Source organism: Lynx rufus, unplaced genomic scaffold (assembly GCF_022079265.1).
Source record: "Lynx rufus isolate CCGP_SWC_20201006 ecotype Redwood Valley unplaced genomic scaffold, mLynRuf1.p SCAF_16, whole genome shotgun sequence".
Lineage (NCBI taxonomy): Eukaryota > Metazoa > Chordata > Mammalia > Carnivora > Felidae > Lynx > Lynx rufus.
Window position 1 is genome coordinate 29,162,860 of NW_025814830.1, and position 23,252 is coordinate 29,186,111.

Consider the following 23,252-nt stretch of genomic DNA (forward strand, 5'->3'; position numbering starts at 1 on the left):
TCAGGTCACGATCTCGCTCTTCGTGAGTTGGAGCCCCGCGTTAAGGCTCTGCACTGACAGCATGGAGCCTGCTTGGGATTCCCTCTCTCCCTCTCTCTCTGCCCCTCCCCTGCTTGTGCTGTCTCTCTCTCAAAATAAGTAAAATAAACATTAAAAAAAAAAGAAAAAAAAAAGGTCTTGCAGCCCTGACATGCTAAGAATCTATCCAACCCAGACAAGCACTATTGGTTTCCCTAATAACAGATCTTAAAGCTCCAACATAGATTAAAACTGGTAATATTCATGGCCCTCCCAGCATGCCAGGTGCTGTTTTAAGTACTCCTTATGTACTAACCCCTTTAATCCTCCCATGACAAGCCCATAACATAGATTCTATTACTATCCCCATTTTACAGTTGAGAAAACTGAAGCACAGAGAGGTTAGAGAACTACCCAAGGTCACACAGCCGGAAAGATCTTTACTATGTAGTGCATTATATTCCTAAGGACATAATAAGCAACGCTTCTCAATCTCAAGGTAACAGAAGGCAGGTATCACTGCCCTCTGTATGTAAATTAGGTACGTGAGGCACTTGGATGACATAGTTATCAAGTGGCAGAATCAGGGCCCCCAATGGTGACTTCTTAATTTCCACCGTAAGGGAACTTTCTCCTGATCACCAGAACAAGGAGCTTAATAGTCATAAAAGAAGAAAATCAAACGTCAAAAGAGAGAAAAGAGTTCAACGTCACTAGTGTTCAAATCAATGGGGAATAAATAGCAAAATTATATATAACTATAATGATAATAATAATTATTATTATTTTGCCTATCCAACAGCCCAAAGGTATTTTTTAATAACCCCACGCATTGCCAAAGTTCTGGTGAATGGAGGTGTTCATATATTAAAAGGAAGAGTGTGGTTGGAACATTTCTGGAAAGGAATTTAACAGGAGGTGCATACTCTTTTACTCAGAAATGTCATTTCTTCGAACTTATCCAAAAATATTCATTGGTGGGCATAAAGATTTAGCTGCAGGATATTCATCAGGGTGTTATTTATACTATCAAAAACAACTTAATGACCCCATATAAGAGATTGGGTAAATAAAGTATGATTCAATACTCAATGTAATGTAGCTATTTCTATGTCAGGCTATGATATTTAATGACATAGAACAATGTTCATGATATATTTATAAATGAGCAAAGCAGGCATCTAAACTACCTTTATCGTGTGAGGTGATATTGTTTTTTTATCATAAGAAATATCTATCTGGCCTCCATCCTATTTCTGGAACAGACTCCCTAAAACCTCTGGCATTTCCTCTGTGAAGAAAACAGCAAAGATATTTTTGTTGTGTTAATAAGGTGACTTTTGATCACACTTCAGATGGGAGCTGGTTGTCAGGTAAATGAAACACTTATTAAAGGCCTGGAACTTTCAGTCCTGCCCCCTGGCCTCTGGGGAGGCAGGAGGGGCTGGAGGTGGAATCCTGGCCAGTGGCCACTGGTTTCATCAATCATGCCTACGTAACAAAGCCTTCCCCAAAATACCCACAGGACAGGGTTCAGAGAGTTCCCAAGTTGTTGAATCAGAATGTTTTAAGGCCACCGTGCCAGAACCCAAACTCTAGAAGGACACAGAATCTCCTTTGTTCAGGACCTCACCCCACGGATCTCTTTGTTTAACTGTTGATACATACTCTTTGAAAACCTTGTAATAAACTGGTAATCTAGTGAATAAACCAGTTTCCCGAGATCTGTGACCACTCTAGCGAATTAATAGAACCCAAGAAGGGGGTCATGGGAACCTGTGATTTAGAGCCAAGGTTACAAGCACAGTTGACAGCTTGGACTACTTGTGATTGGCATCAGAAGCAGACAGCAGTCTTGTGGGGCTGAGTCTTTAACCTGTGGGATCTGACACTATCTCCGGGCAGAACAGTGTAAGAATGAGTTGAATTGTAGGACACACAGCTGGTGTCAGAGAATTGTTTCTTGATGTGGGGGAAAAGAAACCCACGCATTGGAATTCAGTGCAGAATCTTATGGATTCTATTTTTAATGGAGAAAATATGCAATAGATAAAAGACCAGAAAAGCAGAATCTAGAATGTGAACAGCAGTTCTCTCTATGGGGGAATTGTGTATGATTTTCATTGTCTTACCTTTACTTACCTGTGCTTCCTCCCTTTTCTGTACTAAGTATGTTATTACCTTTGCAATCAGGAAATAAACATACATACATTTTAAAAATACTTTAATGCTTATTTATCTTTGAGAGAGAGAGAGAGAGAGAGAGAGAGAGAGAGCATGAGCAGGGAAGGGGCAGAGAGACATGGAGATACAGAATCCAAAGCAGGCTCCAGGCTCTGAGCTGTCAGCACAGAGCCCGACGCGGGACTTGAATTCATGAACCTCGAGATCATGACCTGAGCCAAAGTCAGATGCTCAACCGACTGAGCCACCCAGGCGCCCCTTTGGTCAGGGTGATTGGGACATACCAACCACTGCTCTGCTCATGACTAGGTACTTAGACACACCTGGGAGTTGAGAACTTTCCCAGTCAACTCCCCTCAGGACTCCCCACCCACAAACCTCCTTCACCCACCCTGCTCCCCCATTTTAGCAAAGTTCGAGACGAGAGAATAAACAGAATCATTACAGCTGATCTCCCTCACTGACTCAACTTCTAATTCTTTCCCAAGACATTTATCATATTCTAACATAGTACATAATTTATTAATTTGCATATTTTTTGTTTGTTATCTAACTCTCCCTGCTCGAATGCAAGCGCCACGAACATAGGGATAATTTTCATGCATGGGTCCTAGGAACCCAGAACATGCTCAATAAACGTTTGTTGAACAAAGGGCTCTAGAATGCTGTGAGTTCTGCAAGCTTTTTAAGGATCTACAACAGCTCAGAGATTTCAGAACAAAGCCACTCAGGGTGTTGCCTTGGCTCCTTCCTGTATCACTTTGAGGCAAACATTCCCATTGAAAAGATGCCAGCTTACATAGGAGGGTAGGAGGTGGTATTCTTCACGAAGTTCCATGGCTCTGCAGGCTGTGGTGGAGCAAACCTCAGGGATCCAAGAGGAGGCCTGGCAAAAGGGATTCCCAGGAAGACGGCCACAGGCTGTGCAAATCCTTCTACGCTGACGTGCTTGCCCAGGACTTTGCCTTGAGAGGTGTCCACCACAGGAGGTGAGGACGGGTGCCCTGCTGGACATCCAGAGGAAAGAGAGGAAAAGTTTGACCTGGACTGCAGGTGGGTTTTCTGCTTTCAGCATGTGACCTTGAATGAGTCACTGAAACCCTCTGGGCCTCGGTTTCTTCTTTGTAAACAGCCCCTTACTCGGGGCTATCTGGATTGGTATTGGTATTGGAGGTATAATACCATCAAGTAAAAAGGAAATGCAAGAAAAAGAGCTGCTGAGAGGATCAAGCCTTTTGATTCCACCCTTAGAAGACTCTAGAAACAGGTATCCATTAGGACCCAGGCGCTGAGCTGCATGCTGGCCGAGAGGATGAACAAGAGGCACTCCCTCCTCTCAGTGTCTCTGAACCTTGTAGGGAGAATGAGTCATAAACACACCTGACCCCACTCAGAGGGAAGCAAGGGGGTTGGTGTCCTGAGAGAGGTCCCAGTGAGGCCCTACAGGAGTCAGAAGAGGCAGGGGGACCTTCTGATTGGTGGCATCATGGGGACAGTGAACTTGGAGCTGAGACTGGCAGTGGGAGAGGGGGACCCAACAAGCAGCAGAGGGGAGAGTGGGGATAAAGGTATAAAGCAGAGAAGAGAACGTGCCTAGGCGAGGCTCTGAGAGCAAAATGCAAGGCCAGCCTGAGGAAGAGCGAAGGGAGTCGCTGGGGAGCGGGTGGCAGCCTGTAATGAGTCAGGTTCAGTCCTGGGAGGGCCTCAGCGCCAGCCTAACAGTTGGGCCTTTATTTAGTGGGTAAATGAGAGGCAGTGAACAGTCCAGGAGTATGCCAGAGTGACCCAATCAGCTTGAAGGGGGTTCTTCTGGTGGCTCTGCACAGGGTCGTCCAGAGGGGAGACTGGGGGTCCGATTCCTACCTGTTCCACCCTTGTTGGGCAGGCAGTTCTTCCCCACCCAGCTGCACCCGTCTCCCTGAAGCTTCCACCCAGTCCTGGTTTCTTTCTGGATTTGCATGTGCAAGTGGCTGCTCAGACTCTTGATCACGGCCCATCCCCCAAGCAGCCTGTGTGTGTAAATTTCTCATCTGAAACCATTTCTAGCCTGGCATCCTTCCAATTGCTCCCTTTTAGGCATAGACAAAAGGCCAACTTCTCCCTCAAAATGTGAGGGCAGAACAGAAAAGGAGAATCCAGGTTTGGTCTTATAGGAGAATATCCAGTGATAATCCTCAAGACAGATGAAGTGGACAGAAGCACAATCGGCGAGGGTGAAAAAGCGGGTGGATGGAGCGAGAGGCATAAGGGTTATGGTGACAGGAGCAGTGTGCACTCGATGTACGACGTAAGTATAGATGTAATGTTTGTATGCTGAGCGCTCACTATGTGCCACGTGTGCATTCCGGTCCATTTCCCATTTATCTTTACAATATGCCCATTTTACAGATGAAGAAGCTGAGGAAACGGAGGCAGCCAGTATGGACTTTCTGAGGATGGAAATGGGATGGCCTTGCCAGGGGGTAACCAGCAGGAAGGGATAGATCCATTCCTAATTGGGTTCTTACTCTGCCCTTATATGTAGTTCCAGGTTTCTCACCATGTCCCCATCAGAATGAAGATAAAATGCAGGTGAGGTCTGGACCCTCACAGTTCTGATGGTCACAGCCCTGGCTCTCCATTCATGAACCACAGACAGATTCCGGAGCGTGATTTTCCAGTTGACCTTGAGCAAATACATTTCCCTCTCTTGAGTCTGTTTCTCTGCCTGTAAACGGGCACAGATGCATTCGGGGTCCCGTGCTACACTCTTGTGTTATCTCGTGTTTTATTTTGTGTATGCTGATGCTTGACATCTGGGGCCTTGCTGACCCCGGAGGCACTGCCCCTCTCAGAGGGAGCCAATTCTAGAGACAGGAGTCAATTTCCCTTTGGGCAAGCAGAACCCGTACCCCTACCACCTTCTTATGGGGCTCTCCCAGGCCAAGCCACTACCATCCTGCCCTAATCACTCCAGGGCCAGGTACCCAACAACAGCCAGCCGCTCTTGTGCCTGAGAACTCCCTGAAATTGGTTAGTTTCCCAATCCTAAACTTGCTTATCCTGTCTTACCTCTTCCTTCCCCTGGCAACTACGGTAATTCCCGAAATTCCTTCCTCCTCCCTCTTCCTCCCACCCCGCCTGAGCATCACCTTGCCCTGCAACATGCTGGTGGCATGCCTCCCCGTCCTGGGAACTGTGAGTAGCGAGCTATTGCGGCTGGCTCCTGATCTGTTGGCCTTAACATACCTCAAGTTTTCTACAACCGCACTACATTTGAAAACAACTTCTTTATTTAGGAATCCTTTATTTGCACTCTCCATAGCAGGCACTTTTTAGAAACAACCTGTTTTACCTTTCACAACAGCATAATGAGGTAGGTACTGTCATTCCCATTTTAGAGAGGGGGAAACCGAGCCACAGAAAACTAAAGCAGGGAGTCTAAGGACACCCAGCTAGTAATTCAAACCCATGCACTCTGGATATACAGTCCATCCAGGCTCTCTGTGTGCCAGCCAAAGGTAAAGCATTCCTATGAAATCTTTCCGAAGTCGAAATGGCATGAAGTGAAGAGCGACCCCCGCCCCGCCCCCCGCCCACCTCTTTTTCTGCAAGTTGCATAAGGCCTCTTTCTTTTTAGAAAAGACCTACATGAGTACAGTAACAGAACAGTGAAGAGCCTCTTCGGATTTCTCTGGCTTACGATAACAGGTACCAATATAGGTCTTTCCTAAAAGCAAAGTGGCTTAATGCAACTTGCAGAAAGCCAGGGGTACTCTTACTACTCTTCCAAGCCACCCTCTGTGATTCAGCCATACTCAGACAAATAATCAAGCGGAAAATAAACGGAGTCTCTGAAACCCTCATCCATGAGGCATGAGGTTAGCTGGGTGCCCTCCTGTGCACACAGCTGCAGTCTCAGGGTGTTCATGCTCCCCTGCGTCTCGGGTTGGCGGGGACCCGCTGGGTCCCAAGCGCACCAAGTCTGGAGGGCATGGGCTGCTGCGGAACCAGTCCTGCCACACACACCCTTGCCCTCATGCATCTCCCCACCTCGTGCCTGGACAAGAATTTCCAAATGCCCCTCGCTATTTTGTTTCAGAAGGACTCACCCCAAGTCATGGAAGTGGTGAGGGAGGTCAAGACCAGAGCTAAGAGCCACATCATGGAAGGACTGCAGCTTCAGAGCCTCAAGGTGTCCATGACGCTTATAGAGGCTGTGCGGGTCCCACCCCCTGGTCCCACTCCCGCCCCCACCGCTCTGTGGCTCCACAAGTGGCAGGGCCTCTAAGCCACACCCGCTCAGTTTACCCTCTTCGTCCAAACTGCCAGGACTGCCTCTCCGATTACAGATAGCCACGGACTCGTCCAGCAGCCTGTTATATAAGGGTTTCTGCCTTGCAGGACTCTAACCTCAGTGTACTCTGGGTTTCACAAGCAGGCATGAACAGTTGGATGCCTTTAGAGAGGGAGAGGCTTTAGTCCAAAGTTCTCAGAACAAACTTGAAAACTTCTAGAGCAACTGCCAGCCTCACAGCCGCTCAGCTAAGGAACTCGCGACAAATCTCTTAGCTGCCTGGTTTTCTTTTCTATGGAGTTCTATGCTGTCAAGTTTGGAAGCACCTTAAATTCATCCGGTTTCCCTTCTGATGTCTAAATTAACTTTATGATATTCTCTCCAAGTGACTCAGCTTCCTATCACATACCTCCAGGGTCAGGGAACTCACTACATCTCCAGGTGGGGATCTTTGGGCAGACAGCTCTTACCACAAGTGAACTCTTTCTCTCCCTAGTCCCTGGCTCTAATCATGCATTCATCCTTCCTTCCATTTAGTCATTATTCCATCTATTCATTTATTCTCCATTTACCAAAAGCCTGGTGCTATGCCAGGTGATATGGATACAGAGATGAATTCAAGGGATGTTCCTTCTCAAGGACCTCACCATGGAGTAGATAAGACTCCGTGGTGTCGGGGAGAGTGGATTACTGCACATTGTGAAAGCACTACAACAGGGGGATACAAAGTGCCCTGAATATACCTGGGAAGGTGTCATGTATCTGCTGGGGACACAAGTTAGATGCTCAATGCCTCTTTCACAAGATTATTAAATGTTCAACAAAAGGGAATTCGTTAAATACAGTCTGGTACAGCTGGCTAAGGAAATATTATGCATGCATTCACTCAAACTAGTGAGGCACACCCCTTTTATTGGCAAGGACAGACAGCCTTGATCTATTACAAAAGGGGCAAAATCAGGTTATGAAATAGCTGCGGCTGCTTTAGGATATAACTGAGTAGTTCCTCAGAAATCGAACGTAGAGTTACCATACCCCCAGCGATTCCACTCCTAGGTATACCCAAGATCATTGAAAACATATCCATACAAAATGAGATACAAAGAAAAGCATTATTTGTAATACCCCAAAGTGGGAACAACCCAAGTGACCATTCAACTGATGAATGGATAAACCAAGTCTGATCTCTCCATACAATGGAATATTATTCAGCCATGAAAAGAAAGGAACCACGATTCTTGCCTGACAATAAGAACTGGACAGCAGTAGGCCACATATTATAGAATTCTATTTATAGGAAAAGTCCAGAATAAGTAAATCCATTGAGACAAAAAGTAGATTAGAGGGTGCTAGGGGCAGAGGAGGGAGGGCATAAGGACTGACTCAGAATGGGTAGGAGGCTTTTTTGTGGAGTGACGAAATGTTCTGGGTTTAGATGGGGGGGGCGGTGGGGGTCGTTACACAACTGTGTGAATATACTAAAAGAACACTGAACTGCACACTTTGGAAAAGGTGAATTGTATGGTCTATGAATTCTATTTCCATACTAACATCCCATTTTAGTAAAAACAGATCTTTGCATGGGAAAAGTTCTGGAAGGTTATACATCTAATTTGTATTACCACAGCCATTTTCCTGGCTGCAGTATCGTGTTTTTACTTCATATTTTCCACTTCTATTCTTTCAGGACTTCATTCGACAGAGATTTATTGAGAGCTCTCTGTGTGGCAAACGAGGTGCTGAGCGTTTTGTATTCTGTGCCTCACTTAGTTCTCAAAATTAACCCCGTGAATTGATTCTATGATATCCCGGGGCTCAGCAGGGCAAGGAACATCAAGTACAGGAAGAGCTGAGGGCTGAACAAAAGCTGCATAATGTTACAGCCCATATTCATTTTTTTTAATTTTTTTAAAACATTTATTTATTCTTGAGACAGAGAGAGACAGAGCACGAGTTGGGGAGGGCATAGAGAGAGGGAGACACAGAATCGGAAGCAGGCTCCAGGCTCTGAGCTGTCAGCACAGAACCCTACGCGGGGCTCGACCCCACGAACCATGAGATCATGACCTGAGCTGAAGTCGGATGCCCAGCGGACTGAGTCACCCAGGCGCCCCTGTTACAGCCCCTATTCTTAACCATTCTGCTGTGGTGTCAAAACCTTGTTGACAGACTGTGTTGATGCCCTAAGCACATGCTTGACTCGCCTGTGGGTGAGCTCTGGTAGCTTCTCTCTCCTGGAACCGTCTCTACCTCCACCCTTCAAAGCACCCATGATGCCCTACTGGCACCTCCTGGGCCCTTAGGCTGCCTGGAGGGATGGCAGTTGAAACAGGTGGAAACAGGCTCTTGGGACAGGTAGCCCGGCAGCAGAGGCATTTGCTGCTGGCTCTGACTTGCTGTTGAGAAGTCGCTGTCCAGCCAGAAATTGCATGCCCTGATCCCCCTGCATTGAACTGGAGACATGAGATGTCAATGGACAGGAAACAGATGTGGAGGACAGTTGTCTTCCGGCTGGTGCCTTGAACAGGCAGCCGTGCCTTCTCTACGCTGACACTATTTTGTGGTGTCATCTGGCAAGGCTGCCCTTGTCCAGGCCAGACCAGTATTGACATCTGAGAACATTGGGCAACCAGCAGCCATAAAGCACATGACATTCAGGGAAGCTCATGGGTTCTTGGCCAAGGCCACAGGTTATAGCTGAAATGAAGTTTCAGGAGACTCAAATTCAAAAAAGGATGTTAATTTTCACTCATTCTAGTCACCGTGGCAGGACAGTGTGGGGAGCTCTGTGATAGGGGTGAGAACATTGTGACAGCAATAGAGTCAGTCCCCAGAGGTGATTGCTTCTCTGAAGACTGACCTGGGCTGGGGTTCCTCCCTTTCATCCAGGAAAGAAACCTGAGTCCTAAAGACCACCCTAAGAAAGAGGACCCCATCTCTATCCACATGGGACAATCTGGGTTGTCTTCCTAAGCAGACAATAAGCCTCTTTCTAATCAGCAGAACACACACACACACACACACACACACACACACACACACACACAACCAGTTAAGGCATAGTCATTATGCCTTTTGACCTGGCCAGCTGGTCTTTGCAGCCTGGAACACAGCCCTGGTTTTTAGCATAAAAAAATTCTAGGATGCTGTCTTAGCAAAATACAAAAGGTGGGGATGAATTATTCTCCCAGTCCCACTTAATCACATGCCTGCTTGTGACACTGGCCAATTCTACAAACAGAGAAAGCCATTCCCAGACCTTGTCATGTCTGGCTGCAGTCTGCCAGCCCATTTCTGGCTCACGATGATTCTGCACAAGTGAGGCTGGAGTTCACAAAGCCTCATGCCAGAACTCAATTTTGCTTAATGTTTACGCTCTCCTTGCACTACATTAGCTCTGTAAATAATACAGTTCTTCTTGTTTCATTGGCACTTGACTGGGATTATTGCTTTTCCTGTGGGAAACTCCCTAAGGTTTCTCTTGTGGAGCGAGATGGTCTAAAAAGTAAAGTCCTAGAAACTGGCCTTAACTCTCAAGCATTTAGGCAGGTCTTAGGAGGGAAGACAACTCTGAGGCCTCCAAATTATCCCCCCCTCATTCTCTCCATCAAATTACTCAACAGACATATGGAGAGCACCTACTAGAACAAACACCAGAAGAAATATGAGCCATGTCCTAGGGTAGACTGAGGCAGAGCACCTGTGGGAAGTTTTGGCCTGGGGGTGTGGTCTGGAGGGGAGTGCTTCACTCACCACGGACATAAATGGTCATCCCACAAGGCACAAGCAACTGACATTCATGCTGTCTCCATCAGGCAATCTCATGGGACTGCCTAGCTGGGCAGTTGTGAGTAAGAATATACTGAGAGCAGGGTAAACTATGGTAGCAGATCGTCCTAGAATTTCAGTGGCTTATTTCATGTTTATGTGAAGAAATGTGGTGCTGTTTAGGTCAACAAGGTGGCTGCCCTCCAGTGATCTAACCAGGGGGGTCGGCAAAGTTTCTCTGTAAAGGGCCAGATAGTAAATACTTTTGTCGTTGAGGGTCATGTGGTCGGTCTCTGTGGCAACTGTCCAATCTGCCATTGTAGCCAAAGCAGCCATAGATAATACCTAGGCAAATGGGCATGGTTGGGTTTTAATAAAACCTTATTGAAAAAAACAGGTGGCCAGCTAGATTTGGCCCATGGGCAGCTTGCTAACTCCTGACCTAGAACATGGCAGCTTTACCACCTTTAATTCATAGTTTCTAATGTTGTTACGGGTGCCAATTCTAGGCAGCTGGAATGACGGCAAGCACAGAGGAGTGAACAGGGTGGGTGGGCCAGGCCTGAATGTGGCATACCTCACTGTCACTCACATCCCACTGGAAATAATTTAGCCATACAGCCAAACTAATTGCAAGGAAGTCTAGGAAACATGGTCTGGTTGTGTGCCAAAGAAGGTCAGACAGATTTTAATGGTAGTTCCTGCCACAGATACTAATATCCATTAAATCACAGATTTGATATTAGAGCTTTTTTCTAATATATAGCAAAATAGATACATAACCATTATATAATGCTTTGGGGATGCCTGGGTGGCTCAGTCGGTTAAGCGTCCAAATTCAGTTCAGGTCATGAGCTCACGGTTTGTGAGTTCAAGCCCCACGTTGGTCTCTGTGCTGACAGCTCACAGCCTGCAACCTGCTTCAGATTCTGTGTCTCCCTCTCTCTCTGCCCAACCCCCACTTGCACTCTGTCTCTCTGTCTCTCAAAAATGAATAAACATTAAAAGAATTTTGATAATGCTTTGAAGTTTGTTTGTGCACCATCTGAAGTAATCTTGCATAACTCCAGGAATAAGTGTACTATACTTTGGTAAACAAGGAGCTTGTGTATTTCTTTTATTCAAATTCTAAATAAAAGATTGCAAACCTAGTCCTTGCTTGCTAGGGCTATGCTATAAAGGCTTCCTTCAGCCTTCTAAGAGTAAAAAAGGAAAAAGGGTGAATCAGAAAGACATAAAAATTGAGGCCCCAGAAAGTTAAGATTGAATTAAGTTCTTCTGGAAATTATTTGAGCAAACTCAAATTATTATAGATTGTATTAATAGACATCTGGGTGATACAGTGACCTTGAATGAGAGAAGGGTTTTGTGTGTTTTCTTACTCTGAGCTCTGTTAGAGTTTATATATATTAATGCCCAAGCCATCCACGATTTTCTGATTGTAGAGGGCATTGAGAGGTGAACAGGATTTGTTGTATCAGAGAAGAGAGCACGTGGTCACTGGTGCAAGGTAGATTTGGGGGCCTCTTGAGGAGAACATTTGGGCCAGAAGGGTGAATGGAGGTCAGAAGGCTTGAATGGCAAGCTAAGGAGAACTGGATTTCACCTTGAACAACAGGAAGCCACCAAAAGTCTTTAATTCTGGGAGTGACAAGAAAAAAAAAGGTGTTTCTGAAAGTAGAATCTGGCAGAAGCAGGCAAACCACTGGAGAGGTCAAGAGGGTTCCTCCTAAATATTCACTGGAGGGGCTGGAGGCGAGTTCTGCTCTCCAGAGAAGGCTAAGTTCTCTGCATGCATGAGAAAGTTTGGCCTTTGGGCTCCCACAGGCCTCAGCAAGAAGAGTGACATAAGCTTCTTCAAAATGCTGGGCTGCACAATGGTTTGCCCAAATCTCAGAATCTACCAAGGCTGGCCTTCAGCACTCACTTCAGAAGGTCCAGGGGGCCATGAAATCTTTAGAATGCCCAATGGGCTGGTTGGCAGCTAGGGGTGGGGAGATGTAACCCCATTCCCAAATCATCGTCTGCTCTGTGCCTACTTGTTTTTGTATGGAAGCAGGTCAGGAGCACATCAGGTGTGAACATAAGGTTGTGGTGGAGGGAAGGATGAGTGAGTCAACCCCCTTCATCCTATCACCTACATTCCAAGGGACTTTGAAGCTATACACCTATAAAATGTCATTTCAACATACCAATAAACACGAACATCAAGACATGAAAATTGGCACCTGGGTGGCTCAGTCGGTTGAGTGTCCAGCTCTCGGTTTCAGCTCAGGTCATGATCTCGCAGTTTCATGAGTTCAAGACCCCTGTCGGGCTCTGCACTGGCAACACGAAGCCTGCTTGGGATTCTCTCTATCCTTCTCTCTCTGCTCCTCCCCCACTTGCACTGTATCTGTCTTGCTCCAAATAAAGAAATAAACTTAAAAAAAGACATGCAAATTAAAAGCAGACACTCAAATTGCCACTATCAAACTGGCAAGGATTTCTACCACTACTATGTTAGTGCTTGTGCCAAATACTGACAAAAGTGTGGAAAAACAGGAACCATTGTTCTGAGTGATAAACTAGTACAAGCTTTATTCGGGGCAATTTGGAAAAATCCATCCAAACACTTCAAAGGGGCATCTCCACGTTCTTGTTATTCTCTAACAAGGAATAATTATGAATGAGCCCAAAGGAGAATGCATCAAATTGTTCACCTCTGTAATACTAACAGTAGTAAAACCTGTGAAATAACTTGAATGACCAATTATAGTGAGTGGTTAAATAATTTATCAAGTATTCCTATTATGGGATGCTGTGTGGCTGTCAAAAATGTAGAAACATATCTATTTTTAATTGTTTAATAAAAAAGCATCTTGCCAGGGTGCCTGGGTGGCTCAGTCTGTTAAGCATCCGACTTCAGCTCAGGTCACGATCTCATGGTTCTAGGTTCAAGTACCATGTCAGGATCTGTGCTGACAGCTCAGAGCCTGGAGCCTGCTTCAGATTCTGTGTCTCCTCTCTCTCTGCCTCTTTCCCACTCATGTTCTGTCTGTCTCTCTGTCTCTCAAAAATAAATAAAAACATTTAAAAAAATTTTTTAAAGCATTTTGCCACTTCCTATTAAAGAAGGATCAGTGGCTGCATTTATTTCCACTCCCTCCCCACATTCTTCTAAAAGGTCAAAAAATAACGTCCACAAGCATGTGTACAAACAGAATGGAAGAGGAGAGACAATGACATCAGTCAGCATTTTAGAAGTAGGAAGGTAGACAGAGGAGTGATGACTGCTTTTAGAGAAGAGAAAGGGAAAACCGATACATGAGGAGGAACCCTCCCCCCAGCTGGACAAACACATTTAAAATGTAGCAGTAGATAAACCCTCTGGATTTAGAGCTACTGTGTATCTGTGAGAGCGGGAATGCAGATACACCCCCCCCCTCCCACGCACATGGAGGTGCGGCTGTCCCCTCTGAGATCCACCTCCAGACCAAAGTTCCTACTGTGCTCTGCCTCTGCCAGTTCCAGAATGGGTTGAATCTGGGGAATCCAATCACTTGCTTACAAGACAGCATCAAAAGAGCCTTGGCAACATCAACATAGTGTGGTTTCCATCCAGAGATCTGAGTGTCAAAAGACATTCCCTGAGGTTTCAAGGTAATGGCTGCAGTAAAAACGACCCTTGATGAAGTCAATGCCTGGTCACCTAACTAGTGGCCATGGTGGTGGACAAAGTTGTCCTTGCCTTTATATTACTAACTGACCATCAGTGGTCCACTTTTCCCATTGAGTAACTTATTTTCAGGAATGCAATTTTGTAAATCAATTGTTGCATTACAGCAAAGCTAAACAAGGAAATACAGTAATGAATAAGAATAAAAGTGAAAGAATCCTTGAGAAAATACCAAGTATTGACAATATGGAGCAGCTAGAAATTTCTTACTCTGCTGGTATGAGGGCGCACCCACTCTGGAAAGCTTTTTGGAGTTGTGGGGAATAAGTTTAGGAATCTCCCGGGCTTACACCAATGGGTTAACAAGGCATAAAGAAATACAAAGCCATAGAATGCTCACACCCAAGTTTGGATAAACAAGATTGGCACCCCCAAAATAGGGAGGTGCAAAGGCACCCCAGAATAGAGAGGGGTGCAAAGCTCCCAGAATAGAGAGGGAGGGGCAAAGGCCCCAAAATAGGAACGGGAGCAAAGGCTCCCAATACAAAGGTATATGAGGTAAACAAAATTAGGCATGCAGGGCAAAAATGCCCCCCAATTTAGTACTATAACAGAAAAAGCTGCTTTCACAGGAGGAAAGGGCAAAGTTAAGTAAACAGGTGAATTGGACTATGGACCGCTGCACTGCAGGGGAAGCAGCCTAGAGTGGAGATGGTTCACATAAGAAAAGGTGCCTTGTTAACCCTGAGATAATTTGCCCTATCTGTCTTATCCCCTAGGCTAGCTAAGATAAACAGACATGGCGACTCCTGTCTGCCATTAACAACCATCTGCTCATCTGCCTGGCACCAAGATTTTGTTTTATATGGACCCAAGCCCCAAACACCGTATATCTTCAAAACCCCCCTTTTCCCTCACGTCCCCAAGTTAATGTTCCCAGTTTCTTTGTCTCTTTGTGCACGCCCATCACATTTGTAAGCCTTCTAATCTTAATAAATATGGGGCAAGGACCCTTATTCAGGGCTCTTGTCTTTTCCTGGATATTAGCCATCTCTCACTTTTCATCCCACGTCCTGCTCTTTGATGTCCTAAAGAGAATGTTAGACTTAGGGTTTATGACAGGAGTATCTACTAAAGTTGACATATGCAACCCTGGTGAGCCAGCAAAGCCATTATTAGGTAAATATCCAAGGGCAATGCATGGGTGTAGTTACTAAAATGCGTGTCCTGAAGTATTCATGGCAACTCTTTTCATAATAACCTGAAACTAGGAGTTATCCAAATGTCCATCACTAGCAGAATGGGTAAATTATGGCATATTCACACAAATAGCGACTCTACAGCAGTGACAAAAAACTATAACCATATGCTATGTGGATAAATGTCATACATGATATGAGAACACACCCCCCCTCCTACCTCTGCCTGTTTGTGACCTGTAGCCAGGGCCACAGGGCTGAGAGTTGGGCCTTGGGGTTGGGCAGAAAGGTCTGGAATCTAAAGGGTCTTTGAGGGAAGAGGAGCAGGGACGGGGAGACACCAGGAAAGGGACACCTTTCTGCCCATCTAAGGCAGGCTCCTGGGGTCTTGATGGGAAAGTATAAAACTTAGGAAAGAAGAAACCCTGCTGGCCCCAATCTCTGCTCTCCCTGTGAGTACAGTCATTGAAATTAGACTTTTGAGGCAATGGGTTGGAATTTTCCCCTTTCCAAGTGTTACAGAGGAAAGGGACAATGATAAATGGTATTGGTTTATAACTTAACTATTTCGTTTGGTTTTCTTTTTCTTCCAAGTTCTGCAATATCACCTCACTAGCACCCCAGGAGCCTCAGAGGAGGAAAGCACTTTTTTCCCTTTTTATAATGCTGCCCTCTGCTGCACATTAGGAAATTCACAGGCAAATATTTGGTTTGTCTCCAGAGTTTTGTTCGATTTGATTTGATTTGATTTAGTGATTCAGATCCAAGATTGTTCAAAAAAAGTATATATTTTCTGTAAAAAAGTAAGTTGTTTAATTTACAATAAGTAATTAAATTTTCTGTTTTTATGTTGATGGAAAAGCAGAGGTGATTGCAAAATACATGTATCTGTGCTGTTGATGAGGAGGAAATGAAAGGACCCTTTGGGGGAAGTGCATTTGTAGACCATAAGAGCAATTGAAAAAGGGCAGGGCCTTTTCCCGGGTCCATCTGCTGCAAATCCAGATGCCAGACATAACTTTAAAAAGCAAAAGTACTCGGGGGTGCCTGGGTGGCTTGGTCAGTTAAGCATCTGACTCTTGATTTAGGCCCAGGTCATGACCTTACGGTTCATGGATTCGAGCCCCACATGGGGTTCTGAGCTGACAGTGTGGAGCCTGCTTGGATTTCTGTCTTCCTCTCTCTGTGCCCCTCCCCTGCTTGCTCTCTCTCTCTCTCTCTCTCTCTCTCTCTCTCAAAATAAATTAAAAAAAAAAAAAGGAAAAGCACTCCTTCCCAAAGTTCCTTATCAAATTATATCCATAAATGTCCAGGAGCAGACTAACAGCTAGAGATTGTGATGTAGCCACATCAGGCAGATATGTAAGCTGAGTTTTTGAAGATCTTCTAGCAACCTGGAATTCATCCACCACACTGTGAGTACTCAGCAGCTCTTAACCAGGGGTGTGCGTCAAATGCCCAACAAATGAAAATACAGGTTTCTGGTTTGGTTGGACTGGGGAGTAGGTTGGGCACTGGAATTTTGGAAGAGCTCCCTGGGTGATTATTCTACTTACACTTCTGATAGAAAATCCTGAATTAAATGAAAAAAGCAGGATGCCAACTGACACTCATATTTCAACTTTAACTCAATACAACATCTGATCACATGTGGACAGGAATAAGGAGGAAAGAGGGCCCTGTATCTGGATGAGTTGGAAATATGCTCCCTCTTGCAAGACACCTACCAAAATTAGAATCATATTTGAGGATACTGGGACTGTGTGCAGTATATAAATAAGTGTAATGTCATTTAATATGATAGTATTTTAAAAAATGAGTTGAGTGGTGTTTTCTAGCTGTTAGTTAAGCCAAATATCAATGTAGAAATTAGCCTTCTGCAGCTGCACAGGCAATTGAATTTCCAGCTTGCTTGTGTGTGGCTTGGTTCCTCTTCCTAGAACCATAAAATGCCCCAAGGATTGTTGATCTACCCCTTCCACAACCACCTAGGCCAGAAACAATCCAACAGATTTGAACCATATGCTAAGGGAGGCAGGCAGCATGGCAGAGTGTCCTGATCTGGAAAGACAAGAGACTCAAGGCCTGGTTTTTACTTGCTGCTAATTCACTGAATGATCTTGGATGAATTCCTTTACTTCTCCATAGATTTCTGTAAAATGAGAGGCCAGGGGCCCAGGCTTAAACACCTTCTGGGACCAGGTAATATCAATGAGTGAAATGGGCCAGGCATAAGACAAAGGGGAATGGTGAGGACTGTAGAAAGTTGAGAGCTCACGCCTTTGTAAAGGGGTAGACTCTACTCAGTTCTGAAGATTTATTCTATCAGGATCATTGAGAACAGTTGTGCAGGTTGTGCACTGCACAGGGGCACTACTTCAGAGGAGATATTTTTCACATCATAGACGTAGTTATTTATCAATGATGATTTCCTGGAGGAAGTCTGTCTGTGGAGGGTTTTGAAGAAAGAGTGCCTTCTAATTGGCTCAAAGGTGATGTGTGGGCTGTCAGAAACCCTGGTTACCAGGTGGGAATTCAGCTCCGCTGATGCCAGATTTCTTCTTCTTGCTCCTCCTCTTCCACCTCCACCTCCTTTTTTTTTTTTACCTTCTTCTTCTACTCTGGAGAAGCTGGACACATGGCTTCCAAAGTGAAATTCCCCTAACTTCATATTAACTGGAAATTAATTCCAAAATGTTTTTGACATGTGTGGGCTAAACAAAGCATTTCTTGGGGCCAAACTCAGGCTAGGATTAGGAGATCTCTGACCCGGAGGAACTCTACATTACTGACATTTCGGGAACCCTCCTATTCTATGCACATACGTACTCTTGGAGCAATCACAAGGAAAAACTAACTACCCTGGTAAATGACATGAATAGAATAGGGATTATGTGGTTTTAATATGAATTATATGGATATCAAGGGTACAAGTGCATCCCTACCTATCAACTGGCTAACTCTAATTCACCCTTTCTTAAGATAAATATTATTTCTCCAGAGGGAACCTCCTAAGACTTCCATCTAAATTAGGTCCCCCGTTACACTTTAATAAAACACCTTACTCTCCCTAGGTGAACTTATCAAATTTCTATCATCAGATATTCGCCTGCGTGAATGTTTGCTTACTGTTTGTTTTCTTACCACTGGTGGCGAATGTGTCTTGCTTACCACTGTAGCTCCAGTGGGGATATGTCTGGTACACCTCAGGCACCCATTATAGGTTTATGGAAGGATGGATTAGTCTCAGCCCCATCAAACATCTTTTCTCCTCAGTATCTCCCTGACCTGACCTTACTGCCTGGCGTCTGACTTCTGGGCCCCTGACCTTGGAGGATGTCTGGTTTCCATTTCTGAGAAGGAGGCTCTCTGGCCTCCCCCACCCCTCCCCCACATATCTCCTGAGCTGGAGGAAAGATCCGGTTCAGGCCATTGGTGTTCAGGACATCCATGTTTGGCTTGTGGCTGAGACTCGCCTGGATCGGAGCTGAAGCACTCACATTTCACTTAACACACACAGACACCTTCTCTCATAGGAAGTCCACATCATCTTGAATGCTGGGGGTTGTGAGAATGTTCTGAACACAGAATTAAATTCTGTTCCTTGTACATATTTTACATTCTGATTGTGTTTCATCTGACTAACAAGGTCATTATGATACCAAGTAATATGCCAGCCATCACAGTGATTTATTGAAGAAATCTGGTAGCCTTCCAAGGCCGGTAGCATTGTTTGATGTTTAAAAGAATTCCCCTAAGAATCACCCTCAAGACCATAAAACATCGGTGAAAGCAGCTGATTCCACGAAGTAGCTAAACACAGAAACGGAGCTAAGGATCGCGGGTGAAATTGTGGAAGAAGGAAAACCAAATCACACAGAGAGAACTTCCCATGGAGCAGAAGAGAAGAAGCCAGGCGGGAGCAGAGAAAGGGAGAGTAAGGGAGAAGGAGGACTGGGGAGGGCTGTGGAACTGGAGGGTATCAGGGGATGGTATTCGTCCAAAACTCCACCCCTTGCTCCCTCAGTTTCTGTCCCACGCTCACATTCAGATCCAGCTTCAGGTACTGCTCGCTCTGGGTGTAGGCTGGCCACAGAGGCACACCTTCCCCGTTAGGGTCCCTGGAAGTGAGGGCAGAGGTGGGGGTGAGATTGCTACCCCCCAGACACCCGGCTGTGGGGAAAGCCCGCACCAAGGCAGTGCTCACTTACCCGGTCCGAGCAAAGTTGGCCCAGTACCTCATCATCTTCCTGCTCAGCAATTTCTCCTCCTCGGTGGCTCCTTCTGAAGGAGACAATCACAAAATCCGGCTCTCACACGGATTTGCCAGAAGCCCAAGGTGCTTCGGGCCTGCTGAATCTCGTTCACACCTCCCTTCCCACCGGGATCCTCTCACTGGCCCACCGCTCAATCCTCAATTGTTGGGCTCATTTTGTGTCTGCACATACTGAGGCCTAGAGCCGCCAGGGTTCGCCCGAGGGATCCTGGCTTCCAAATGGAGGAGGTGGATCACACAGCTTCCCTGTCTAACCAGTGCTCTTCCAGAAATTCCCATGAGGCTGCAGGTTTCCTCGGGTCAGAGGCCACCTCTCTCTCTCTCCTTCTACCACTCCCCCTCAAACAATTAATTAATTATGGCATTTCTCTATTTGAGAAAGTAATACTTGCTCAAAGGACAAATCCAAAATGCAGGCAGGGTATCTAACGAAAGTAAGTTTCCCTCCTGTCTCTTCCCTCCAGACACCCAGTTAGTTACCAGCCTCAGAGGCAACCATAGCTACCGGCTTCTTGAGTGTCCTCCGAAGGCAGGCTAGCCTCGTGCAAGGGTTTCTGGCAGATGCCTTTTTACATACTCGGTATAATACGAACATATATCCTGCGTCTTTCTCTTTGTACTAAAACTGTATCCAGGAGATAGGCCCACACTGTTGTCTATAAACCTTCCATTCATTGCCATTTATTGTTCTATAAATGTATACCACGTAAGTATGTATATATTCACTTATCTATGAATATACAATTCAGGCATCCAATATTCTCTTGGTGGATCTTAGCATCGTTTCCAATCTTTTGCTGGTGGAAGCAATGCTTCAGTGTGTGCCTAAACCTTCGCCTGTATATAATTGTGCAAAAAATTCTAGAAGTTGAACTGCTAGGGTAAAGACTATCTGCATTTTAAATTTTCCATTAATATATGAGGTTGTCGGTCTCCCCACACCTGCTGAAATATATTATGTAAAATGTATTGCTCTCCCCAACCTTGATAGTTGAGAGAGAATTCCTCAGTCAAGGTTAATGTTCATTCCTCTTGATATGGGTGAGGTCCAGTGGATTTTCATGCTTAAAAGTCACATGTTTCTTCTTCCATAAACTATTTATATATTGCCCAGTGTTTGACTGGGTTGTTATTTTCCCATTGATTTTGGGCGTTCTTTATATATGTTATGTACCATATATATTTATAGATATATATACCATATATCTCTCTATCTCTATCTCTATCTATCTATATTTTTTAAGTAGGCTTCATGCCCAGTGTGGAGCCCAATGAGAGGCCTGAACTCATGACCCTGAGATCAAGACCTGAGCTGAGATCAAGAGTTGGACGGTTAACTGAGCCACCCAGGTGCCCCAAGAGCTCCTTAGATATTAAGGAATTTAGCCTTTGATACACATGCGGTTCATTTTTTCCCATTTGGAGATTCCTGTGCCCATCACACAGTTATATGCTCAGTGATGGCTGCTGAGTAATAGTAACAGGGACATTTATTAAGCACTCACTGTATACCTTATGAGAATTGTTTCACTTAATCCTTAAGACAACGTAGGAGGTAGTTGTGTCATTACCTGTATTACGAGGATGGGAATGAATAAATCACATAATGAATAAACAGAGCGCATATTTAGGCGGAGGCTCTGTCCTCATTGTCGAGAAGCCAGCGCGAACTGCTTAAGAGCCTGTATTGTGTAATTTCTTAAACAAAATATTTTAGTGATATCTATAGTGTGTAGTTCCTATATTTTCTCTATTGATAACCTCATATGACTGGCTTCTTATTTTAGGCACTGCACAGGTCATAAATTCAGGAATGAATGAGCTAACCTTGCTAGCAACAGTTTGCAAGCATCTACATTAGATCACCTGGGTCCCACTACTTTGGGCTGGAATTATGAAAAACATGTTTGTTTGTTTGTTTGTTTTCCTTTTAAAGCCCTGGGTAGCATCAGTGATTCTAGAAAGGGCAAGGAGGGTTGAGACTAGTGGTCAGAGAGAAGAAAGAGGTTCTAACTAAAAACAAAAAAATTAGATTGCATGAGTGCCCTCAAGGGCCCACGCCTTTAGGCTTTAGTATGAAGAGAAACACTTATCAAGCAAACGCTGGCAACTCCTTTTCCTAAAAATAAGAGGGGGGCATTTTCCAGGGAATGGCTATGTCTGTAAACCATAGATTAAATCCTAACCCACCAGTCTTCTGGACTCTTGCATAGTATTGGGCGGTTGAGGGACTTCGTGCTAACAGTGCCTTCTCCCCAGCTCATCCCAAACTCCAGTTCCTGCGAGAGCAGAAGCCCCCGAAGCCGTTTCTTACCGAACATGACAATGTCGCCTTTCAGGAAGGCACCTCCAAAGACGAAGCGGATTTCATCAGTGTGATCGGCTTTCACGAAAGCTGGCCTTGTGTCGTTTAAACACTGGGGCCGGTGTTGAAACTCATAGAAGTAGACAGGTGCGCCAGCATCTGTGGAGAGGCAGGAAAGGGCCTGCGGCCGGTGCGCATGCGCAGCGGAGCAGGGGCGGCCCTGCGTCCCCACCCGGGCTGGTCCTGGCTCCACAGACCCACGGGTGGGATGGCTGGGAGAAGACAGGTGACTCGAACCATGCTAACTTCCTTCTTCTTTGTCGGAGGCCAGCACTTCCTGCCACAGCAGCCCCTACGCCTCTGGTGGCAAGAGCTCAGCACCCCTCGGGGCAGTCTGAGAGGGCAATAGTTTTTTACTTCTCTAAAAGCCTTTCTTACTGAGCCAAGACCTACCTCCCTGTGACTTCTTGTCACTAACTCTGGTTCGGCTGTCTGGAGACAAAGCGAACAAAGTTACTCCCTGCTTTCAACATTGTTTCATCTCTCTTCAGCTGAAGGCCTTTGCTTTGTAATCCCCTCTTCCTTCCCTGCATCATCAATTTTTCTCTACTGCACCACTGCCATCAGTAGCCAACAGGCTTCCAGAGTCTCCCGTTAACATGCATACACACATGTGCAACGTACACACGCACCGACACACACATGCGCACACATACACATGCACACACACAGGCACACACAAACACACGTACTCTTGGTCTCCGTTTCCCCTCTGGTTACCGCCTTATCTCTCTAAATCCCTTCTAGCAAGACCTGACATTACTCATCATCTCTGCTTCCTCTCCTCTCATTGTCTCTCTCTTTCTCTCCATTAACTGAAGTATCATTTAGGGGCAATAAAAAAACGCAGATTTTAATTGTACAGTTTGATGAGATTTTACAAATGCACTGACATTCACGACATGACATCACCATGCCCAGGTATACAGACCGTTTCTATCAGCCTGGAAAATTCCTTTGGTGTCTTTGTAGTCACTCTACCAAGAAACAATCAATGTTTTTATTCCTGTCACCACAGATTAATTTCGCCTGTGCTTGACCTCCGTGTAAACGGAATTATATAGACTTTTTTGTGTCTGGCTTCTTTTCTTCAGTGTAATGTTTTTGAGATTCATGCATGTTATTGCATGCATCAGTAGTTGATTGTTTTTTCATCAACAAGTAGTATACTACTGCATTAATATATCACAATGTATTTATCCATTTGTCTGATGATAGACTTTTAGGTTCTTTCTAGTTTGGTGGTATTATGGTTAAAGCCGCTAGGGATATCCATATACAAGTCTTTTGTAAGGACATATGCTTTCACTTGTCTTCAGTGAATATCTAAGAGTAGAATGGTTGAGTAACAGGGTAGGTGTACATTAAACTGTGTAAGAAACTTGACAGCTTTCCAGAATGGTTATATCATTTTACATTCTTTCCAGAAGTATATGACACTTCTGAATATTCCACATCCTTGGATGTGGAATACTTCTGGGTATATAGTTTGTAGGTTGTTTTTTTTC

At 45.1% G+C, this 23,252-nt stretch overlaps 2 protein-coding genes across 3 annotated transcripts in view; both read right to left on the reverse strand.

Annotated features, from left to right (window-relative positions):
- The window catches only part of CES1 (carboxylesterase 1), a 30,563-nt gene extending 24,206 nt beyond the window's left edge, over positions 1–6,357 (reverse strand). Inside the window, exons 1-2 of one of the 2 annotated variants that reach the window (XM_047079212.1) lie at positions 6,294–6,357; positions 3,002–3,209 (exon numbers count right to left, since the gene is read on the reverse strand). In XM_047079212.1, the coding sequence (XP_046935168.1) occupies positions 3,002–3,209; positions 6,294–6,348 (263 nt within the window). In that variant the 5' untranslated portion in view covers positions 6,349–6,357. The remainder of the gene's footprint in view (positions 1–3,001; positions 3,210–6,293) is intronic. The other variant, XM_047079213.1, reaches the window with a different exon arrangement.
- Positions 6,358–18,775: 12,418 nt separating this feature from the next.
- CES5A (carboxylesterase 5A) overlaps positions 18,776–23,252 on the reverse strand; it is a 29,373-nt gene continuing 24,896 nt past the window's right edge. The window contains exons 11-13 of the mRNA XM_047079214.1: positions 21,694–21,843; positions 19,315–19,387; positions 18,776–19,224 (exon numbers count right to left, since the gene is read on the reverse strand). Coding sequence (XP_046935170.1) covers positions 19,086–19,224; positions 19,315–19,387; positions 21,694–21,843 — 362 coding nt within the window. The 3' untranslated portion in view covers positions 18,776–19,085. The remainder of the gene's footprint in view (positions 19,225–19,314; positions 19,388–21,693; positions 21,844–23,252) is intronic.